The sequence below is a fragment of the Alexandromys fortis genome, unplaced genomic scaffold (genome assembly GCF_014885135.2).
Source record: "Alexandromys fortis isolate MF-2015 unplaced genomic scaffold, M_Fortis_MF-2015_v1.1 scaffold_50, whole genome shotgun sequence".
In the NCBI taxonomy this organism is placed as follows: Eukaryota; Metazoa; Chordata; class Mammalia; order Rodentia; family Cricetidae; genus Alexandromys; species Alexandromys fortis.
In genome coordinates this window covers 10,719,250-10,742,776 of record NW_026067932.1, presented here as the reverse complement: position 1 = coordinate 10,742,776, position 23,527 = coordinate 10,719,250, and the positions used below count along the sequence as shown (strand labels likewise).

General features: G+C 44.2%; 1 protein-coding gene across 8 annotated transcripts in view; it reads right to left on the bottom strand.

Annotated features, from left to right (window-relative positions):
* The window catches only part of Ric8b (RIC8 guanine nucleotide exchange factor B), a 94,788-nt gene that overhangs the window by 29,681 nt on the left and 41,580 nt on the right, over window positions 1–23,527 (bottom strand). For all 8 annotated transcript variants that reach the window (XR_007592389.1, XR_007592391.1, XR_007592393.1 and 5 more), the window contains exons 5-7: window positions 11,018–11,246; window positions 10,233–10,328; window positions 3,297–3,441 (exon numbers count right to left, since the gene is read on the bottom strand). Coding sequence is in view for 2 of the 8 variants with exons in the window: in XM_050145661.1 (XP_050001618.1) it covers window positions 3,297–3,441; window positions 10,233–10,328; window positions 11,018–11,246 (470 nt within the window). In the remaining 6 variants the exon portion in view is untranslated. The remainder of the gene's footprint in view (window positions 1–3,296; window positions 3,442–10,232; window positions 10,329–11,017; window positions 11,247–23,527) is intronic.

Genomic DNA, 23,527 nt, shown 5'->3' with positions numbered 1-23,527 from the left:
GACTGACTGTCTCAATCATAGGTTTCCACCAGGTCCCTTCCCTTGCCACTCGGAATCCCATGGAAAGGGGAAAGACTATAGGAGTCAGAGGGGACGGAGGACACCAGGAAAGCATAGCCCAAAGAATCAACTGAGCAGGTCCAAGGTCCAGAGAGAACCAGGTCCTGTGTGCACGCTGTGGCTGTCAGCTGGTGCTTTTGTGGGGCTCCCAACTGTGTAGGCCGGTGTGTCTCAGACTCTTTTGCCTCCTCTTGGGCTCTTCCCCGTTGGGCTGCCATGTCCAGCTTCAGTGTGAAGGTGCTTCCACCTCCTTGTGTGTTTTGTTTGTTGTGTCTGCTCTTTTCTGGTGGGAGTGGGAGAGGGAGGGGATCTGAGGGAGAGAGGAGGAGAAGAAAAGCAGGGAGGAGTGGGGAGGGAGTATGGTCAAGATGTATTGTATGAGAGAAGAATCTAAAGTTATTTGATAGTCTCCAGTTCCTTAATGGCAGCACCAAGTTGTAGCCAGCAGCGCCTCCTCTCCACCCGCAGCCCCTTGTCCTTTCAGCCCTGTTCTCCAAGAGACAAACTATTGGAAAGAGTCGGTATCTTCATCTGCCATTTTACGTGTAGACTGAGTGTCTTATTTTCATTATTACCAGCCTGGCTGCTGAAGCTCTTTGCATAAGCAAATAACATGAGTGTGGAAATCTTGACAGTCTTGTGTTCTTCTCTTCTGTGTCTAGCTTAAAAATACCTTTTGAATGGGTGAATTTAAAAATATTCATCACAGCTATTTACTTTTTTATTTGTTTACTTTAGTTTATGTGTGTGCTTGCACAAATATGGAGTCAGAGGACACCTGCAATTCTCGGTTCTGCGCAGCATCAAATTCAATGCTGACGTTCAAGAACTATCTATGAGCCCTCAAAGGAATGAATTTTATTCCAATATATTTATAGATTTCTAGTGACTGAAAAGAAAAACCACATGACCAGAGAAGTTTCAAAATTTAACTAAAAAACAAAATGAAATTAAAAAAAAAACACCAAAAATACCAAACCCACAAACATTACTGTGCTGCTGGTCTGAGTTTAGCTATATTATGAAACTTCCCAAGTACTAGACATCCTAGGAGGAGCAGTACCAGCTATCTCAAATGAAAACAACCGACAGAATTCACTAGCAAAGGCATGCCTCACATTTGCTATGCACTGACTCATCAGTAAGGTGAGACTGTCTTTAGATATATAATCACGTCAGTATCCATCCATCCACCCAGCCATCTACCATCCACCCACCCACCACCCACTCATCTACCCATCCATCCATCTACCCATCCATCCATCCATCCATCTACCCATCCATCCATCCATCCATCCATCCATCTACCCATCCATCCATCCATCCATCCATCCATCCATCCATCCATCCATCCATCCATCCATCCATCCATCTTTGTTTTCTCAAGACATGGGTTTTCAGTGTTGTCCTGGCTGTCCTGGAACTCATTCTGTAGACCACACTGGCCTCAAACTCACAAATTCACTTGACCCTGCCTTCTGAGTACTGGGATTAAAGGTGAGAACCACTACTGCCTGGCTCATATATGAATTTTTAAAAAGTGTATTGATTGAAATAAATCTATGAAGAACTAACTAGCAATCTTCTTAGTCAAGAGTAATAGTACTATTAATAATACATTAATATTGAAAACCTTTGAGTGTGCAAGTGAGGGAAAAGCTCAGGCGTGCTCTCGAATCTCTCACTCACAGCTGGGTAAGCCCAGGGCTGGCCCTCCCCTTCTCTACATCCCATGTTGCTAGGGACAGAGTTTACATGAGTTCTGGGGATCTGAACTCAGGTTCTCATGCTGCACACCTCCCCTGCTCTGAGAGCCATGTTTAAGTGGGTGGGTAACGTATATGCTGGTTTAGATTAATGCGCAAACACACACACACTCGCACACAAACAGGTGTACATGTGTGTGCATGAGCATGTGGAAGCAAGAAGGCACCTCCAGGTGTCATTCCTCTGGAATGCTATCCACTGTCTTTTGAGGCAGGGTTTCTCACCAGCCTAAAGCCTGAAAACCAAGCTGAACTGTCTGGCCAACAAGCCACAGGGATCCTTCTCCAAGGGACCCTTCTGTCTCTGCTTCTCCCACTGGGATTCTAAGTGTGCGCCACCAAACCTGGCTCACCTGCCAACCAGCCTGCCTTCAATTCAGATTCGTTTGCAAGCATTTTACTGACTAACCCACCTCTCCAGCCTCCATACAGCTCATTTTTGATCTAAGAAATAGGTACAATCAATGACTATTTTGACAACACATGTAAGAACTACAGTAACTACCTGACTACAAGATGTAAATCAATCTTCTTCAATCATGGAAGAAATGAACAGTTCGAGAAGACGAGACTGAAGCAGGATCACCTTAACAAGGTCCTTACGGGATTAAGTGGGTTTGGGCACAGTATGCCAGGCACATGACACCTGTCATTTCTAAAAGCTGTCACCAACATTCTAACATTTCAATTATGTTGCTAATAATGCATTATTCCTATAGGAACTCAGATGATTGAACTAAAAAGTCAGAAATAAGGTTTAAGAACACAGAAGGTTTAAATTTTGAGGGCTGAGAATATAGTTTAGTAGTAGGGCAATTGCCTAACATGTATGGTACCCTAAGGTCAATCTCCAGCCCTGAAAAATAAATAAATAAATGAACAAATTAATAAATATTTTGAGAAGACTGTTTTTCTTCTCTGAACTACCTCGTAAAATTGGAGTTCTTAAAAAAGTGAAATAAAAATGCTTCAGTGTGATTTTTTGTACAAAGATATTAATAAATAAGAAATATATTACTGTTACCTCAAGGGTAAAGCCATACCTTAGTAACTTTTGGATTTCTACGCAGTATATTCTACAGTTAGTATTCTGTGACTTCAGACTGCAGAACTCAGTGCCATCTTAAGAGGAAGAGAGGAGCCACAGAACTGTACCTCGCCATTAAAACAGTGGCGGACCTCTTACAATGGCTTCCAAGTCCGAGATGCGCCAGGGTCCGGGGTCCGCACACACGAGGCCAAGTGTAGATGCTCGTGTATCTGGGAAGCATGTTTCTGCATGTCCTAAGGAATGTGGGATGTGGGAGCACTTAGCACTGCTGTCGGATTGCCACTGCCCGATGTCTGGACAACCACAGTAACAACAGGTGAGCAACCAGCTCTGCAGGGTGGACTCAAGTGCTACATCAACAGGAAATTCTCAAACTTCCTCCAAAAGATAAAGAGTAAGGCAAAGAGAGTTTCACTTACCTCTCTCTTTGCAGAGGACGAAAAGGAACTCAGCAGCGATTTGCTTGACCCCAAGGTCGACATGTGTCATGAGGCGCACCAGCTTATTCCTCACCGTCGAGCCCACTTCAGGCCGGTTTGTCACATCCCTCAATGGCGGTAAAACCTGACGCATAAATGAAAAAGCCACCATCAGCTGGGGCCCTGGTGTGTGACAATGGTACTGGGCAATGGGTCAGCCACACCTAGACCATCTCGTGCAGAGCTCGGCTCTGTTCCCTGTCACCTGTTATCTCAACACTTGCAGTACTTCTGGTGCCGTGCAAACTTCATTTCAGAGTCTACATCAAGTTTCTCTTTCTTGCGGGGTATGGCAGTACACACAAGCACAAGGAAGGCTGAACAAGGAGAAAATGAGCTCAAGGTCTGCTTTAGCTACATAGCAGGACTGCCTCCAAACCCAAAAGGAGGGCAAGGCCAGTGGAGCAGTTTCTGTGAGCATAAGGACCCGAGCTCAGTACTCAGAAACCAGGGGAAAGTCCAGAGGTGGTGGCATGGGCTTGTGATCCTAGCACGGGTGAGTGGAGACAGGAGGATTCTTGGGGCTTGCTGGCAAGCCAGCTTAGCCACGCCAGAGAGTTTCAGGACAGTGACAGAGGGTGAGGGGAGAAAGAAAGCAGATGGTGTCCAGGAGTCCACATTCCATACACATCTCCCATCTGCACTAGCACCCAGGGTTCCCATTCCTCCACATACTTCTTCTGTAGCTCAAACCATACGGACTTAACTCTTTCAAGTCTAGCAGCATAGTCAGTATTTAATTTTTTACGATCTGTATTTATGCTTTTTAGTTGTTTAATTTTATAATAAAAATGGCTATTTCAGGTTGAATATTCCTAACTCCAAAATGTGAAACCCTTGAGTACTGACATGATGCCATACATAGAAACTCCATGTGACAGGATATGAACTTCATGTGAAGGGTTAAGTGAAGGTGTACTAACAATGGACAAATCATCTTAAAGCTCTGGGTCTATACAGAACATGAAGAAGTTCATATTCACAGCAGGTCCTAGTGCAAAGTATCTTACTGTGTAATCTATGCAAATCCCCCAAATTTTAAAACATTATAAATCTGAAACACTTTTAGTCATCACCAAGCTGCAACAGATCACACACACGCATGCACCCCCGCTCTTTCTGCATGCCTCTGTCAACTGTTACCATCTCCCCGTGTCCCCCATCTCCTCCATCTCCCCCATCTCCCCCATCTCCCCATCTCCTCCATCTCCCACCATTGGTCTTCTATGGTCCTTTCCATGCTCTGACAGCTGGCAGAAGAAATATTTATTGTGTAGCCTCTTTCCACTGAAGTGCATTCTGTGATTCTTAGGAGGCATGCACTGGGGTGTGTCTTTCTTTCTCATCGTTTCTCTCTTAACCCTAATGCTTATCCTAATATCTTTTTTCAAAAGTAAGTTCCATAGGGACAGTTCTCCATTCTTTATTAGTCTCCTCTCAGTGCCTAGAATATTACAAGTGTCCAATAAGTATTTGTTGATTTAGAGGGAAATGAATAAATCTAAGTAATTTTCATTACATGATGTACTGGTTCATTCTCTGTTACTGTAAGAAAAGACTCACGGCACACTAACTTTACAAAGAAAACAGTTTTCTCTAGTTTACAGTTTTGGTGATCCTACCTACTGGTTCTACTTCTGGTGAGGGCTTACTGGAGGATGGTATCACAGAGGCGGGGTGTTTGTAGGAGTCAGGGATTTAAGGGTCAGGTCAGCTCTGGTTTGTTCTGTGAGAGCTAAAAGGTCTCATAGGAACTCTTAAACCCTGCTGGGCAGTGTCCCCCTAGACCTTTCCATGTAAACGTTTCATGAGTCAATACATCTTTTAAAGGTTCCACATCATCACCCACCACTGCCGCTTTGGGGACATCAAATTTCTACCGTGTTCACAGAGCAAAAAGTACACTCGAACCACAGCAAGTGCCTTCTGTATAAAGAATGAGTACTTGCACTAGGCAACAAAGCATATTACAAAGTCGAAGAATGATCTACTGTGCACCTATTCAGACTGTATAAATGTAGCAGTTGTTTAACTGATTTAACTAACTGGTCCCCTTCCATCTCTATGTAATGTACAGGGATTGGAAATACAGCTATAAATTAAAAAACAAAAAATTTCAGACAAGTAATCTATCCAAATATTTCTAGAAAAGGTGAGATTAACATAAGGCATAACTCTACCAGGTTTATTTCCTATTCCCCTGGGAGAATGAGTCATGTGATAGGCGATTTCTACAGTAGATACCTTAGTATCTACAGGAAAGATCAGCACGCAAAATTTGTTGGCTACTTTGTTGTTGCATGTCACTCCCAAATGGCACATGCCTTTCTCCTCACATTATCCCTCAATGCTTCCTTGCTAAGCTGTATCCAGTTTCTCTTTGTTCCACAGCTCTTCTATAGGTCCCTAGACTATACCACCTGGGTCAGTACTTCCCACTGCTTTCATTTGTAACTGCTCAAATAGAGCACCCCAGGGCAGTTTCCCTTGGTACATGTGACTTAGATTTAATAAAGTAGTTGCTACTACCTGCAGTAACTAGTTAACAGGGAAGTTTCCCTTGGTACACATGAGTTAGGTTTAAAAGGTAGTAGTAACTAGTTAGACATAACTTCAACTACAGTATTATCAAAGCTACTAATCTGTGAATCTCCTTGGTGTTAGAGTTAGAGTTTGTGCCAAGTACATGCTCTGAGACCTCGTGCTACATTAAGCTCTGCCTTCCTTGAGTGCAATCTACAATGCATCCTCTTTAGAAGTTTGTCTCCTTCTCTTTCCTTCTCCCTCCTCCCTTTCTTTCCTTTTTTTTCATAATCATTTTGTTTTATTGTGGTTTCACTTTCCATCTTGTTACTGTATTGTCCCCAAGCCTAAGACTATACCTGCAAAATAAAGTTAGGTGAAGAATGTGTGGTTTTGTTACTCTTGTTTCATTGATAGAATAATTTTACTGAGAGGTCTCTAGACTTAGCTACCTAGCTAGAGGACTTGTTAAAGATCTTCCTCTCAGCATAAGTATTTTTCTTTGAAGTCCAAGGACTATTGATTAGAGTTTGAGAGAAAAACAACAGGACAGGCAAGCTGTATGTTTTGGCAGCTGCTAGGAGGAAGATGAAGAAGAGGAAGAGGAAGTCAAGTCCTTTGAGTTAACGAGTCCTGGAAGTCTGTAAACAGCTGTAGAAAGGGGGTGGAGAGTGCTGGGGCAAGTACTCTTAGGATTTTGGCCAGCAGCCAACGAACAGAAACGAGGACAAGACTACGTTACAGTGAGGAGCTGTATGCACCTGTGGCGAGGGAGGGCTGTGGGACAGGTAAGGGTCCAGACTGTGCTGTACTCTCCATGTATTCTCCAAGGTTTCATGTGCTAAAGCATGATTCCTAGTGTGGTGGTGGCAAGAGGTGGGGAGCTGACCTTTAAGAGCTGAGGCAACGGGGAGGGTCTCGGGTCTCAGGGGAGTTGTTCCTCAAGGGATTAAGGTAACTCTGCTGAGACCCTCCAGCTTGCAGGAGGGTAAGCTGTTACAAGTTGGGGTGCGCTCACTCTGGCTTTCTGCTCTCAGACATGACCTTCCTCCTTGTATACATGCTTCTGACACAGGCAATGCAGCCCTCACCAGAGCCAAACCAATGCCAGTGCCTTACTTTTCAATCTGTTTTCTGTCAGGCATCTCGTTATGGTGATGATGAGCAGCAGATATAAACATGGCCCCTGAAACAGGGTCGTTCACTGTGACTCTACCTGAAAATAATAATTTGATGGGAAAATAGAAAACAAAGTCATCACACTGTCACCAAGACCCTGACCATAAAGGATCCATGTCCTAAGACACTGCAGGGCCTGGGATTAGGAGTGCTTGACTAGTTTATTTGGCTAGAAAAATTTCAAAACAGGAAAACTTTGGGGTTATGATATTAGTGTTCTGGCTACTGTTAGTTAGATCTATAGTAAGAGTTGGAAGCAAAAAGGAATGAAATAGAAAGATTTGTAAACCTTGCAGCTTGCCCAAGGAAGGAATAAAAACTGTAACTAAAGGTAGGCACACTGAGAGACTGTTAGGGACTGGCAAGAATGTTAATTATGAGGTTACATACAAGCCTTGAGGCCATCTCCCAAGTCTTCTAGGCCACTCCCCACCCTCACCCCAGGCCAAGAGACTGGTCTTTCAGGACAGCACTGTCTTAGGTACCGAGTTGGGGTGCTCTCTACTGGCTTACTATCCGAGACCATCTCAGGATTTGTTTTCCTGTGTCCAACTGGGGGAGCTCTCTGGCTGCAGTCATGGCTCAACCAGGCAGAAGTTGGGTTCATATCAGAGCAGACTTTTCTGCCTCTCCACGGGGCTGGTTCTGCAGGTGTGCAGAATTTAAGACTCATGAGATCACGATGGTGTCAACCACAATTTCAAAGAAAGGCAAGCAGAAGTCTGCAGGCTCAGAGCCCTTGCAATGAGTGCCCAGTGGGATGATGCATGGTGGAGCTGCTGAGGTGGTGCTACAGTAGGGACCCAAGAAGCCAAGGTCACTAGCAACACGTCACACCTGCTCAGGAAAGCCACGCGTGTTCGTCATCTGGGCGATGGTCAGCAAAACTGCAGAATTACAGAGTGCTGAAGATGCCAGACTTTCAGTGTCTTCCCCACTGCCCACCTGCCCCCTGCTTGAGACCTGGAACCAATGCCCCACTCTCACTTCTTTCTTGGAATGAAAATATAAGCCTGGTGGCTGTGCTACCACTGCACACCGGAAGTGGAAGGTCATTTTGATTTTACAGATAGAAGGGATTTACCTTGAGTTTCTGAAACTTTGTATTTTGTTTGTTTGTTTGCTACTGTGTGTGCACATGCACGCAGACATATACACGGAGGCCAGGGGACATCTCTCTGCCTTATTCCCTCGAGGCAGGGTCTTTCATTGTGCCCTGCCCGACGCTGATAAGGAACCAGTCCTCCTCACCAGTCCTCCCGTCACTTCCCCTGCAGAGCCCGAGGTTACAGTTAACACACGGCTATGCCCAACCTTATTACGTGGGCAATGAGGATTTGAACTCAGGTCCTCGTGGTTATGAAGCAAGTGTTCTTACCCACTGGGTCATCACCCTGGACACCTGTTATTGTTTTGAGTCAGGTTTCACTATGGATCTCAGGTTGCTACCACTATGTACCTTAAGGGATGCTGGAACAAGACTATCAGGAGTGGAGTGGCTATTTTGAACTGTGAGGATGTGAACACTGAACACGAACTGGCTTTCTCTTTCTTTCTCTGCTTGCAGGTTTGCTGAGATAGGCATAAACAGCTTCGTGTTCCTTATGTCACAACCAGGAGCTGCTGTAGCCTCCATGCCTTCCTTACTTCGATGGACCAGGAGAACAGACTCTTTCCCCTTGAGTTGCTTCTGTCCAGGACCTTTGTCCCAGCAACCAAAAGTGTAACTAATGTATCCAGTGGTGTCCTGCATCTCCCTAGAAATGTGATCTCTCAACCTGGGACACATCCTCCCCTGCAGTATCGTCACAGGCTAACAAACAGCTCTCTTTTTACCTGCCCTGTCTCAACTCCTCACCCACAGTGTGGCGTTTCCCAAGGAGACAAAGGTCTTATACTCTTGTGCATCTACACAGCATGTGGCTTACAAATAGGTTTCCAGATATAGAAATAGGACGTCCATATCACTCTGCTTTTATATTAACAAGAACACAGAAAATGAAGTCTTTTAAGAAAGCATTTATGCTTCTGTGTATGGGTATTTTACCTGAATGCATGTCTGTGTGAGATGCACATGCAGTGCCAGTGGAGGGAGAAGAGGGCACTGGACCCCTAGACTTGGAGGGGCAGACAAATGCGAGCAGCAGAGTGGATGCTGAGAACTGAGCCTGCCCTCCGGAAGAGAAAGCAGTGCTCTTAACCCAAATAATCTCTCCAGCCCCATAAAACATTTTCATTTACTATTCTTCACCAGGTTTTTCTGGCCAAGGTAGAATTCTTTAAAGCAGTCAAACCGATAATCACATAGGGCTGATTAACTTCTCTGGCTGAAACAGTGACCATGCTTTTATTATTTATCTGCTTAGAGCAACATGAGTTCCTGCTTTCTGAGGTCTTCCATCAGCACTACTCCGGGGTTGATACACAGTAAGGTGCCTACTTCATGTTCACCAAGTATCAAAGTGATCCTGACCGATTTATCAAGGGCCAGGGAAGCACGGGAATGGAGGATGGGAAAGGATGCACTGACCTGGGCTACACTAAAGGACAACATCCGATAGTGGAGTTACCTCCGAGCCTTCGCCAGCCGTCTCCAGGGGTCTAACTATGCCATAGGGCAGCATCCACTCATGCTCCGCTATACTCTTAGACACAGCAGCTCAAGTATTTTCAACACAGATGCAGTCCTACCAAATGCTCTGAAAAGATTCCAGTGTTTTCTCGTCTTACTTAGAAAGAACCCAAAGTGCCATGCAAGCTTGTCAACGCCCTGTGGACTCTGCCGCACTGACCGAAAGTCTTTCCTTTCTGCCGTTTGTCCAGGAACACTGGCTGCCGCACGTCCCGCAGCATACTGAGGCTTCGCAGCTGAGAACTCTCAATATTCTGAGACACTTCTCAGTTCTCCAACTCCCTGCTCACTGTCACCCTTGGGAGCACTCCCATACCTCAGCTCTCCTCTCCCCTTCTCTACAACACTGATCGTGCCCTGCAAGGGTAAAGGACTCATGGTACCGAATACTTCACAGCAGCACACAGCAGACCTCAGTGAGCATGTGCCGGGTATGGGAAAGAGTAACAATGTACACAAGACCGTTTATTCTGGTTAGAATTCATTAGTTCTACGTTAACAACATATAAACAAAGTTTTACATTTAAGATGTAAGCAGTTACCTGATCTTTGAGAAATTTTCGGATGTTCCGATGGGCTCGGGAACACTCTGTTAACAAGCTGAGAACTGGAGTTAGGCCCTCTCTATAGCTGCTTCCCTACAAAGAAAACCATGCATGCCGTATTAGTCCAGTTCCTAAAGGATGGCTCTCCTCCGTAACCTGAGAATATGAAGACATTTGTTTTTTTTTTTTTGAGGGGAAAAAGGGGAGAGGACATATCTTATGATATCTAAGCTTACAAACAATGTTTAAAGTTACTTTAAATAGTATTTCCATAAGTTGTCTCCATTTTACTTTCTAGTGTTGTCTTTTCTGGTTTTCCCTACGTGTTCTAGGGTTTCCACCAGCTTAGTTAATGCGCTTCAATGAAGCCAAGGACTGTGAGATCCATCGAAGCCACACTGCTGCCTTTAACACATTTACCAGAGAACGTTGAGTTACAGACGAGAGAAACTGAGAACAAGACACTTTTGAAGATGTCATTTTGGAATGAATTAGTTCTTCTAACATTTGCAAAGTAGCTATGCAGGGAAGTTACTCGTTTTTCTTTTGCTTTCAGATACTAGCTATAAATTTGGTGTAAAAATACAATTTTCAGCATAAATACTCACTTATTTCTAGCAATTTATCGTTATTACGATAAAATGTTTTTTAAAAGTACTGCTATATAGCATGCCAAGTACAAAGAACAAGCTTAGTTGTGAGCGCAAGCTGTGTGGTCGTCTCTGGGCAGGGCACACTGGTCTTGAGAGGTCCCTTCCAAGGACTCACACTAGCAGCCTTACCTTGTCAATTCTCTTCTCCATAAAACTGAGTAAGACATGAATGGCCTCCATATTCATGCCATTGTATACCATGGCATTGTTTGTCAAAGCTGTGTCTTTCTCCGCTGTTTTATCACCAGGCAGTTCATCTGGAGTCGTGGCCTCTTGGGCCGTTTCTTCGTGGGTTAATGGACAAATGAGAACATCCAAACAAGAGACTGGAACATTGCTTAAAAGGTTGACGGCATTGCTGAAAGGCAATTTGAAAATACAATATTTTAGTATGACTGAATGGGCTTTTAAAATGTAAACATAATGCAAAGTTTGAAGGTGACTTTTAGGAGTCAATTAAAATTTTTCTTTTTCAAAATGAGCCATTAATATTACTTGGCATTTACTCAGAGAAAAAGAAGAACCGTCTCAAACACACACACACACTACAAATGAACGAGAAGCCATGTTAAATGGACAGATGCAATCACAGAATGACACGTCCCTTTCTGACACGCTAAAACAGGAATTAGCCAGCTGGAATGCCAGCGCTTTAGTTCACTATGACAATGCTGGCTCTCAATTTTCTTCAGGGGCTTGAACTCCTTTTGTGGATTCACCGTTGTTTATTATCCCTTAAATCACAACATAATAACCTGAGAAGCAACGCCTGTGAGCTACTCGTCAGATGCAGCACCATTAACACTGCTGTTCTAGTCTCAAGTCCAGCCAGGCTGTTCTGCTTTCCCAAGGATTATACACAAACCTGAGATACACACCAGCAGGGGGAACCCAAACCTTGTGTTTTTGGCATTTCCTAAAAACTATTCTGTTGTTAACAAGAATACAAGAGGTTAAAATGAGAGTAGTAATTCAGAATTAGGCATATTTTCGGTGTACAGATTTTCTTCCCTGTACTACTTCCTATTTTTGTCTACCAGGAGAGGCAGTGCTCTTATGGAACTGGATCTTAACAGCCTGCACCCCAGGACTTCCTGATAAACAGCAATGGAAAGACAGGCATTGCATTTCCTAGTGACACAGAGGGAGTCTAAAAATAACCACATCCTGACTAAAAATAAACTCTTGCAAATACAGTTTACAAGTCTAACCACTTGGAAACCACAGGCAGGGCTTAATCCAGCTGATGCCGTCTTAATTTAGATCACAGCCATTTGAAATGTGACTGACGGTGACACTGAAGACTAAGACCGCAAACAGAGGCTTTCCTTCTTTCCTTCCTTTCCTTTCTTTCACACTCAAGTGTGCTTTTATTTATCCATGAGTTACTATCTCATTCTTTTTATATTATAAAAAATAATAATTAGTAAAAATCCACTACAAATTAGACAAAGCAGAAAATAAGTGGGAATGAAAATGATATGAGAACCCCTTTCATGACCAGATGGCCTTTGGTCCAGTGTGCTCGGCCGTCCTCACCGGAGCTGCTGCTCCTGGCGCAGTCTGCTCTGCTGTTTGTCAACACTCTTCCACACTCATTCACAACTCCTTATTTGTAGTTTACAATGACTTGCTTCTCACTTAAGCATTTGGAAACTGTTATTAAAAACCACAGTCACTAGAGAGGAGAACTTTACCTAAGATTCACATTCTAAAACAGTACAAGCCATTCTGAAACGCTAACGTCCCCCAACACAAGACAGCCAGCTCTGGAAACCATCAGCAGTGACTCTAAATCTATCACAGGCCAGCCGGAAGAGTTTGAGATGGTCAGTCACTCCATCACAAAGGGACGCTTCCCCTTTAGATTCACTTAAAGGAGGAGTTTCCAGGAATCCGCAGATTTAAGAAGCCAAATGTAGAGCTGGAATTAACAAATATTTGATGTTTAAGGCTTTTCAAGAAAAGTTCCCATTTTCTCATTTCTCACTGAACAACTTGGTTCTCAAACAGCTACGAAATTAATTCTCTGGCTCGCTGTGTCCAGCTACTCTGTTTAAACGAGGGGTTAGCCTTTGAGCCCTGTCACTCCTCTGACAGTTTTATTTGTGGGAGAAGAGTGCATGAGATTCCCCAGCGACCAGGAAGTCAGTGCCGGTGCACACATTTACACAATGGTGTTTGCATTCCTCCTCCAGGGGGTAGAAAGGCTGTGTACACTACTCTCCTTTTCAGTTCCTAGAGACCATTAATCACTGAGCCCTGACGTCCTCCCAGCCCCCTCCTGATATGCAGATTCAGAAGCAAGGCTAACTTACAGCAACTTAGAGCCTTAATTAAAGGCTTGCAGCTGTGGGAAGGGGAAGACAATCCCAAACCAACAATTGCTGAACTCAACCGAACGCCACATGAAAGCGAGAAGCAAGCTAACAGTTCGCATTCATCAACAGCAAGTAACAAATCGTATGAACAAATGTAGTTTCTTTATATATGAGGTTTACATGTGCATTTTCAAGCTTGGAAAGAAAGACAAAAACAAACCTCAAGATCTTCAAAAGATTCTCCTGTTCTCTTTAGTTAAAAAAAAAAGTGGAGGGGGGTTGTTTTGTTTCTTTTGAGGTAAGAGCACTTAAGCTTAAGATCAACCCTCTGCCAGGTGGTGGTGGCACATGCCTTTAATCCCAGGAGGCAGAGGCAGGTGGATCTCTTGAGTTCGAGGCCAGCCTGGTCTACAGAGCTAGTTCCAGGACAGGCTCCAAAGCTACAAAGAGGAACCCTGTCTCAAACAAAACAAAACAACCCCCCCCCCCCAAAAAAAAAGATTCTAGCCTTTTTACCAAATGTTACATATATGCAACAGTCCTGTTAACCACAGACCCTGCTGGACAGCAACACCAGAAGTCACAACCACAAACTGTAGGTTTTTGACGGACAGCACTCCCACACCCTGCCCCTTCTCCCTCCATGTTCTTTATCCGTCTCATCTGTTGATCCCTGACATCGTGAGCAATGATGAACACGAGGGGACAGGTATCTCTTTGAGAAAATGGTTTTTATTTCTTCTGGATATCTATCCATCAGTGTGGTTGCTTGAGCCAATGCCACTTCTCTTTTCAATTTTTAGAAGAACTATCACACTGCTTCCCACAAGGGCTACGTTAACTCACAATGCTGCTCCCCACACCCTAGTTCTGTGGTGGTCTTTAAGCAGCCACTATAACAGCTGTGAGGGGAATCTTAAGATTTTGATTTGTATCTTACAGGAAATTAGTAATGCTAAACATGCTTTTAGATGCATGTCTTCTTGGAGGAATGTCCACTCAGATCCTCTGTCTTACCTTCGTGCCAGCCTGCCTGCCTGCCTTCCCTCCCTCCACTCTCTCTTCCCCCTTACCCCCCCTTTCCCCCCCTCTCTCTTTTCTTGGCAATCAAGAGTCCTGTGCTGGTAATGCATGCCTTTAATCCTAGCACACAGGAGGCTAAAGCAGGGGATTACCAACTGAAGAGTTTAGTCTACATAGTGAGTTCAAGACTAGCCTGAGCTACAAAGCAAGACACTGCCATCCAAAGCACAACAAAGAAGCGCATTCCCTATAGATGTCTTAGCTGCTTACTCCCTACCGCAGAGGCAGGGCAGCGATGAATAGCCTCCCATCACACAGGTGTGATTTCACCTGGGCAGTTTCCTGTGCACGGCAGCTTTGCAGGCTGAGGAATTCCCACCTAACTATCCTTGCCTCGCTTGTCTGTTCCAGTGTCAGACCCACAAATTATTGCTAAGACCAAGCCCTATAATTTTGCTTACCTTATGTATTCCAAGTTTTACTGTTTTAGACTTTATATTAAAGGCTTTAATACTTTCTTAGTTCCTTTGGTATGTGTGTATAATGTGAAGTCACAATTTAACTTCATTATTTTACATACAGAAGCCCAGTTTTCTTAACACCATTTCTTGGAGAACGTGCATTCTTTACAGGCATGTGTCAATACAGCTGACTACACATTTGTAGTATGCAGGTTTACTTCTAGGCTCTCTATGCTGTTTCAGTGGTCTACATGTCTATTTTCATGTAAATCTACCAAAATTTGATTGTTGGAGTTTGATAATACCTTATGAAATCGGGTACTGCCATACCTCTGAAGTTTTGTTCTGACTCAACAACCTCCACTATTAGGGGCTTTCTGTGGTGCCGTGGGGGAGAGAGACGACGGCACTCAGACTGAGTTTTCTGCTTCTCTTTAAGGTCACGTTTGTTGGTGACATTGAGCTAGAGTTGTCTAGGCAAAGTAGCAGAGGTGATTCATTTGTGTAATCAAAAATGAATAGGTGAAGCCCACAGAAACATTAAGTTCAAAGCAATATTCTGTAAGCAGGGTTGGGCACATGCAGCTGCAGAGAGGTACACAAAATGATCCACTGGGGCGCAGAAAGAAAACACACAATTTTTACCTATTTCCGCTTTGCTCTCTGACCAATGTACTGACACTCGTGCCCAGACTTCAGCCATAGGTGCCACTCCCCACACAAGCTCCAGTGAAGCAGAGGGAAGAATACAGATTCTGGGATATGAGAAGACCAACCGTGACCCCTTTTCCTTGGTCACGCACTTGCATTCAGAACTGGTCATAATGCAATCGGCATATGCTTAGGTGGCTACAGACTGCTTTTCCACGCTTCTGTGGGAGGAGAGGGCTGCTCTCTGGGGCCTCACATCTGTTAAAAGCGCTATCCCTAAGCAAAATTGTCAGCCTTGATTCGTAAGTTTTAAGTTGAGCAAATTCTTACAAAACAGGCAAACTGTTTTCAGTGACTCCTGCAGAGGAAACCTAAATTTAAGACATTACTTTAAATAGTAGCACATTTTACTTTCGTTCTGACGAGAAAATGGCAGAATCCTATGTTTTTGCTGAACCATAAGGAAAGTCGGGACAATTCAACTGGCTGCAGCATGGATCTCATGTGACCCAGGATACGAATTCACTGTGGAAACTTTGAGAGTGAGTCCCCACACCAGAGTGGCCATACGCTCACGGAGTAGCTGACAGTGACCTTGAACTGCTGACACTTCTGCCTCATTACCAGAATGTACCCACCAAAAATTTGTTTAAAAACATCTGAAACTTGGGCCAGAGAGCTGGCTCAGGGGTGCTTGCTTTATGCCTGGTGTGAAGAGGATGCGCGCCCCCCATCTAAGCACACGTAAGTGAAAGCAGCGTGGTGTCAGGGGCTGAGGCAGGACTGTCAGCTGGGGACTGTCCAATCAATGACATAAATATGGAAAGATGGGAATTCCACATTGTATTACTGACCCATACCATATACCCTGAGGAATGAGCTAATGATAAGGCCAACTCAAGTAGCAGCACATCTGAAGCCAACTGTGTAAAATACACAGAAGAGGCTACTAATGGAGAATACAATAAACTTGTGAGAGGTGAATTTAAAATTTTATTTTAAAAAATTAATTTATTATCACCTTTACTGTTTATTTCTATATGTAATTCATGGTATATTACACATAAAACAGCTGTATATGAAGATAATTCACATGTAAGTAAACACACTTGAGGGTGTGTTCCAAAGGTTTTCCTACTTCTTGTGAGACTCCGAACAATGGGAGTGGGGGTGTCACTGACTCTTTTGCCTGCACTTGGGACCCTTTCCCTCCTACTGGGTTGCTACATCCAGCCACGGTATGAGGGTCTGTGTCTGGATAGCCCTGGGAAACCTGCCCCTCCCTTTGAAGAGGGAGACAGAGGAGGAGTTGATCTGGGGGAGAGAAGAGGTGGGAGAGGGGCTGGGAGGAGTGGATAGAGGGAAAACTGCAGTCAGATGCAATGTATGAGAAAAGAATAAAAGAAAAAAAGTTTTCCTACTAGGCCTAGAGATGATCAAAACCTCTGGAGACCAATGGCATAGGACACACTCAAAAAACTGTAAAAGGACAGAAACAAATGTGATAACAGCTCTGAGGGATAAAACTTAATATAAAACTTAAAAAAAAATTACACCTTATTGTGTGTGTGTGTGACACAGAGAGAGAGAGAGACAGAGACAGCGAGGGTGAGCAGCGCACAGGGATACGTGTGTACGTGTGATTGTAGGTAGCCCCAGAGGCCAGAAGGGGGCACCAGAACTCCCGGAGCCACAGCTACAATGACTGCAAACTAGAAGACAGCTGGGCATCTTTAGTGAGCACGAGCAGTAAGTGCTCCTAACCACTGAGTCACCTGCAGTAAGTGCTCCTAACCACTGAGTCACCTTCCAGCCCGGTGAAAAAAGTTTTGATACAGATTTGTTTCCTCCTACAAATGAGACAGTTCTGAGCATATTCTCATTTTGTAGACTTAATACCCTCAAGGAGAAGATCTAGAAGGAGAGATAACGCCAGGATAATTAAGGTCTTAGGAGGCAAAAGCAAAATGTGTAAAAACAGCTGCTTAAATGTCTGAGACTTGAAGGTGTAAGTCACAAACGATCTCACACCAGTTTGGAATTATGATTAGTAGAATGGTTATTTATTTAAAGGGGAAAAACTTACAGATCACTGTCCCAGACAACAGCCCTCCTCAGGAAAGGAGTCTAGGAGCCGGAAGCAGAGCCGCTGCGGGGGAAGCAAGAGTGCAAGCACACAGCTGCCGCTGTTTTTAAAAGCAAACCAGACCACGCCCAAGTGGGCTGGTATCTTAAAGTCTATTGGCTGAAGAAGCAGAAGCAGCTCCCGCAGCAAAGACTGGCAGGAAAAAAGACAGACTGCAAGAGATCTGTTGGTACTGCCAGCCGGAAGGCTTGAGGAAGTTCCTGCCTGAGTTTCCAACACTGTTAGGAGGGTGGCAAGATCGTCGTCTATCCAACTGTCCTTCTGTTCAACTAATTTCACTGTACATACTACATACATAGGTGTGTGTGTGTTTGTATGCACGTATGTGTACTTGTCTAGGTGTCAGGGATATAGTAGGGAATAAGAAGGTAAGTTCTTTTATCCCCTTTTAAAAGGAAATACTTCATTTGTGTATGGCTGTTGTGTCTATATGTGGGTATGTACACGTGTGTAGGTGTACACGTGAGTAGGTGTACACGTGTGTAGGTGTACACGTGAGTAGGTGTACTCATGGCCAGAAGAGAGCCTTGAATCCCTTGGAGTTGACTTAGTTACAGTTGTGAGCTGCCTGACATTGGTGCTGGGACCTGAAATCAGGTCCTCTGTAAGAGTAGTATGTGCTTTTAACTGCTGAACCATCTCTCTAGCCTGATTTTTTTTTAAGCTTAATACTTCTGGAGGGAAATAATAAATGTGCAAGAAAATAAAGGAACAACATTAGGTTAGTTAGTGATACATGCCATGAAAAAAAGGAAGCAGATGATAAAATAGGGATACGATGTATTTGTGTGTGTGCACTAGTCTAAATTAGGAGGCTGGAGAAGGCCGAACTGAGCAAGTTACATTTGGATTAAGTGCTACACGGTGAGAAGGAGCCAAACCCTCGAATACCTGGGTAAAAAGCATTCCAGCATTTCCAGACGGCGAAAACTCAAAGGCCCAAATAAGCAGTGTGTGTCGAGGGAAGAAGAGGGCAGACTATTTTGAACACAGAGCCATCTGGTTTGTAGAAGGGGAGGCTTCCAGAGGCTGGGGAAGAGTGGATCAGTGCCATGAAAATGTTTTGCTTGACAATAGGAAGAGGGATCCTGTCAAAAGCAGACTGCTCCCCGAAGAGTGAGGCCACTGCCTCAGATCTAATTCCATGGATTTATCCACTATCACACAATGAGAGACAGTTTTCATTCAGAAGACACCTATGTAACTGGCATACTGCCACGGTGGGAACACACTGCCCAGCTCATCGCAGAGTCTGCGTGACAGTCAGCACAGCATTTTCCCTGAAGTCTTGTAGGAGGGCTGGGACAATCCAAGGCTTCTATGGCTATGCCAAGAAACAGTGTGAAGGCTTTCAGGACTGCACAATCTTACCCGCCTCCCCCATTTGGCCAAGCCGTCTTCTAAGTAAACGCATGGTATGCACTCCCATGGCTGTGTGGGACCTCATGCAGGTTGTTAAGGTTTGGCAGACTCATGTATAGAGAAGGAAGAGGGAGCTGATCAGGGGACACATTTTCCCCAGATGGGGCTGCAGGTCCTAGGTGTGGGCATCATAACCCAACGAAGAGTTCTTGAGTCTTATGACTGAGAGGGGCCGTGAGAACTTGTACACAGACATCTGCTTTTGAAGAACAACTCTGTGCACAGTGGACATGAAGCGGTCTGTTAGTCCGTAGCTGCCCACCGGGCTGTGGAGTTGCCTGACTAGAGGTGGGAGGAGGGCAACAACAGGTAGAGGACAGACCTGTGAGCAAGACCTCCCTTCAGACCACAGGGAGCTGGCCCTTCAGCGACTGATACTAGACTCAGTCACTGAAAATTACTCAGAACTACCTTGTGGTCTCTTTCTATTCTCTCCTTGAACTGTCTTTTAACTTTGACTCCCATTCAGTGTTGGTTCCACCAAGGCACTCAGCGGGACCTGAAAAACTTCTTCACAGAGAGTGAGCTTAAAGGAGCCCAGAGCGTTAACTAGAGCAGCATAGGCCTGCCTTTCTGACATCTCCAAAGCAAACGTTGTCTGTACGCTCACGACGGTGCTCATGGGGGAGGGGACGGCTCATCTACTCGCTAATTTACTAACAGGTGAGCTGCGGAGAATGGACGATATGTTTTCATCATTTTTTGAACCCTAAAGTTCAAATTAGTACTTAACACATGGCTTAAGTGCTCACCAGCAAGTGAATATAAATGGAAATAAAGTCATCTTATTTCCAAACATTTAAAGAGTGAAATATATGATAATTAGGAAACAATATTGTTAGGAGTTGAATAGAAATTCAAGATAATTCCTACCAATACCTCAATGATATTTTTATAGAAATAGAAAAACTCATCTTTAAACGCATATGGAATGTCAAGAGACTGAATAGCCTGAACAACCCTGGAGGATCAAACTTCCTAATTTGAAAACAATACTCTACTTTAAGCACAGAGGTATACAACTGGCCTAAGGATACTCAGACCAATGGGAAATAAAGAATTAAAAAATATTCTCTCTCTCTCTTACACACACACACACACACACACACACACACACACGGAAAGGAAGGCTATTTCAATAAATGATGGCCAAAGCTGGATATCCAACATACAAACAAAAGAAGAGGATTTTACACACACAAAATTCACTCAAGATGCATCAAAGACATGGATAAGCACACGCTGAGCTCAGCACATGGAAGAACTGTGCGCCTCAAACAATCTACCCCATGTCTGGGTCTCGCCCTCCCTAGCAGCTTGGAGGCCATCCTGGTCTATTTCCTATCCACAATAAATCAGAAATGTCCAAGTTTGTGAGGGTCTAAGTATTAATGGGTAAGCTTGTTAACTGTGATAAGGAGCACTAAAATACTTCCAATCAAACGGTAGAGACAAAATAGAAGCAGGGCGTTGTTCAGCACAAAGGTGGCTGATACTAACGACCACTACTGCGGCTGCTAGGAATAAACAACAGGAGAGAGGACCACTACTAGACCTGAGTGTGGAAACAGAGCTCAGGCTGTGCGGCCCTGGGCGCTAACTTGTGTACCGGGCCACACGGGCTTCCCTCTCTGATGGAAACAATGATGCCGACTTAGAGAGAACTGACCAGAAATTTGCCAGCCTCTTTGTTTTTTATCATCTAATATGAATGGAATTTCTGGCTTCAGGAAAAAAGTTTAGAGTATCAGAAAACAAATATCTTTATATGATCAAAGGATAACACAAAAATGAGTTTCTGAGTGAGATATTAAAAGCTCAGGGAGCAATCTATAAACTTTAGGACAGAGTCTTCCACCACAAATCAACACGCTTGATAGAGTAACAGAAGAGACAGTGGATGTAGCTGCTGTTAGGACTCACCGAGCTTGGGCCAGGAAGCCTCACAGACACCCACATATTATTGCCCTATCCAGGGTCACCCACCTCTACAGTGTTCCCTAAAACAACAACAAACGAAAACAAAAGCACTAAAAAAAGGAGTAAAAAAAATCCTTGGAAATAACTTCAAGAATGAAATAGAATAGGGATGGAAGTGACTATGATCGAATTATATTGTATGAAATTCTCAACAAATTAATAAAAATACTATTTAAAAGACGCCTTTTAAGTTTCATCTTAAACACCTGGCCTGCGCCTGGCTCCTGTGCAGGCTTACACAGAGCTGGGTCCAGGACACTGCAGAGCTGCAGTCAACACCTCAAGGGAGAGTTCCTGACCCTGGGGCAGCTCTTGGCACCTAAGTGGATTAGCCTGGAACCCCCACTGTCCAAACTGATACTAATCGCTTTCTTTTGATTAAAAGGGCATGCAAGGCCATACTAGGGTACTGCAAAGTCAGCAGCAGCTGCAATCTCCCAGGAAGGCTTCTGAGAAAGCCTGGGGATCCTGACTGTGGCTCTGGCGTGCGTCTCTCTGTGCACAGTGCAGCTGATGCATTTTATCAGAGCAACTGCAGACAGAGGAAAAGACTGTAAAAGGCTGAGTCTGATTTCAAAATCTGAATAACCTCTGCAGTGTCTCTCTTCACAAAGACCAGCACTGCGCTAAGATTGGAAACCCTTTCCTCAGAGACCCCTGGCCGAGCACAGCAGTGGCCACGAGACTTCCTTCTCTTACAGCCCATGTGCTACTCAGCCTGGGGTAACCCATTTAAAAAAGAAACAAAACTTTTAATTTTGATATGGAACTGTTAGTGTCTCTTAATTATGGAAAAAAATCATAAAGGGTAAAAACACTTAATATGGTCATTTAGGATGTGCAGATATATGGGCACTGTCTCCGGAAAATTAAAGGAATGTTTGATGCATGGTAAGGAAATATTTGCACATTTTTTTGGTTTTTGGAGTCAGGGTCTTACAGCACACAGTCCTCATCTCTGGACTGCTGTTTCTATAGAAGTGCAACACACATACTCACATACATATGTATATAAAACTTCACTGGGTATGTGTGGTACATGTGCATACTGTTGTGTGTGTGTGTGAATGTGGCTGCCCACACGGGGAGGTCAGAAAACAACCCAGGTCAACTTGGTCCCTGCTATTATTCCTTTAAAAACGGCGGCGGCGTGGGTGTGTGGACAAACACAGGATAGACAAGACGCAAAAGGAAGAGACGGGACACGCGGCTCCCACGTGGGTGCACTTTAATGGGGAGAGGGGAACACAAGAAGGGGTGGGATGTGTAGACACACAAGGGTGGGGGGGTGAGAGAGAGGGGGCCAAGAGGGCGAAACCTCGTGGACCCTCGCTTTTAACGGGGGGCGCAAGGTTATCTGGGAGGAATGACCCTCACCTGGGCGCGGCCAGCGCGCACACAGGTGACGGTAATCCAGGAGAAGTCTGGGAGCTGTAGTTTCCAAGGAATAACACCTGCCTTCCACCGTGTTCTGATACTGGACCTCTGTTTTCCTGCTGCACCCACCAGGCTAGCTAACTCAGGAGCTCTGTGTCCATCCTGTAAGAGCACTGGGATGGTTCAAACTCGGATCCGCATGCTCACATGGAAAGCATTTCTACTGAGCCAACCTTGCCCAGCCTTATCAAATATATCCTAATAGAAGACATTATGAGTATATTCTTACTTTGTAGTTTTTTAATTATTACTGTAAAAAATATTCTTTGTTAAATACCCTTAAAATGAAATAGTGAAAATATTAGTTAAGTATAGTAAAGAAATGGAGACCTCAGTTTTCTTATCCTTTGAAAATTAAAAAAAAAAAGCTACCTCAAAAGGTTGGTATGATAACTAGAATAAGAAAACTGGGATCAACCTCAGGACCAGCAATTCCACTCTTGGGAATATACCCAAGAGATGCCAATCATACTACAAAAGCATTTGCTCAACTATGTTCATAGCAGAATTATTTGTAATAGCCAGAACCTGGAAACAACCTAGATGCCCCTCATTTGAAGAATGGATAAAGAAAATATTGTACATTTACACAGTGGAGGACTACTGAGCAGTAAAAGTCAATGACATCTTGAAATTTGCAGGCAAATGGATGGAACTAGAAAAAAATCATCCTGAGTGAGGTAACCAGACTCAGAGAGACAAACATGGTATTGTACTCAGTCATGGATATCAGCAAAGGATAACCAGCCTATATAGTCCATGATCCCAGAGAAACTAGGTAATGAGTTTAACCCTAGGAGAGACATAGGTGGATTCCCCTGGGAAGGGAAAACAGACAAGACCTCCTGAGAAAATCAAGAGAGGGAGAGAAGGAAGGGTGGAAGGGGAGAAGGGAAGGAAGGAGGAGAACATGAGGGATGAGATGCTCAAAAAGCGGGAAGGACAGCGAGGGAGAGAAAGGAAAGAGACATCTTGATTGAGGGAGCCATTAAAGGGCTATTGAGAAACATGGCTCTAGGGAAAAATCCCTGGAGTCCACAATGATGACCTCAGCTAAAGACTCTAAGCAGCAGTGGAGAGGATGGCTAAACTGGCCTTCCCCTGTAATCAGACCGGTGACTATCTTAACTGTCATCATAGAACCTTCAACCAGTGACTGATGGAAGCAGATACAAAGATCTACAGCGAGACACTGGGC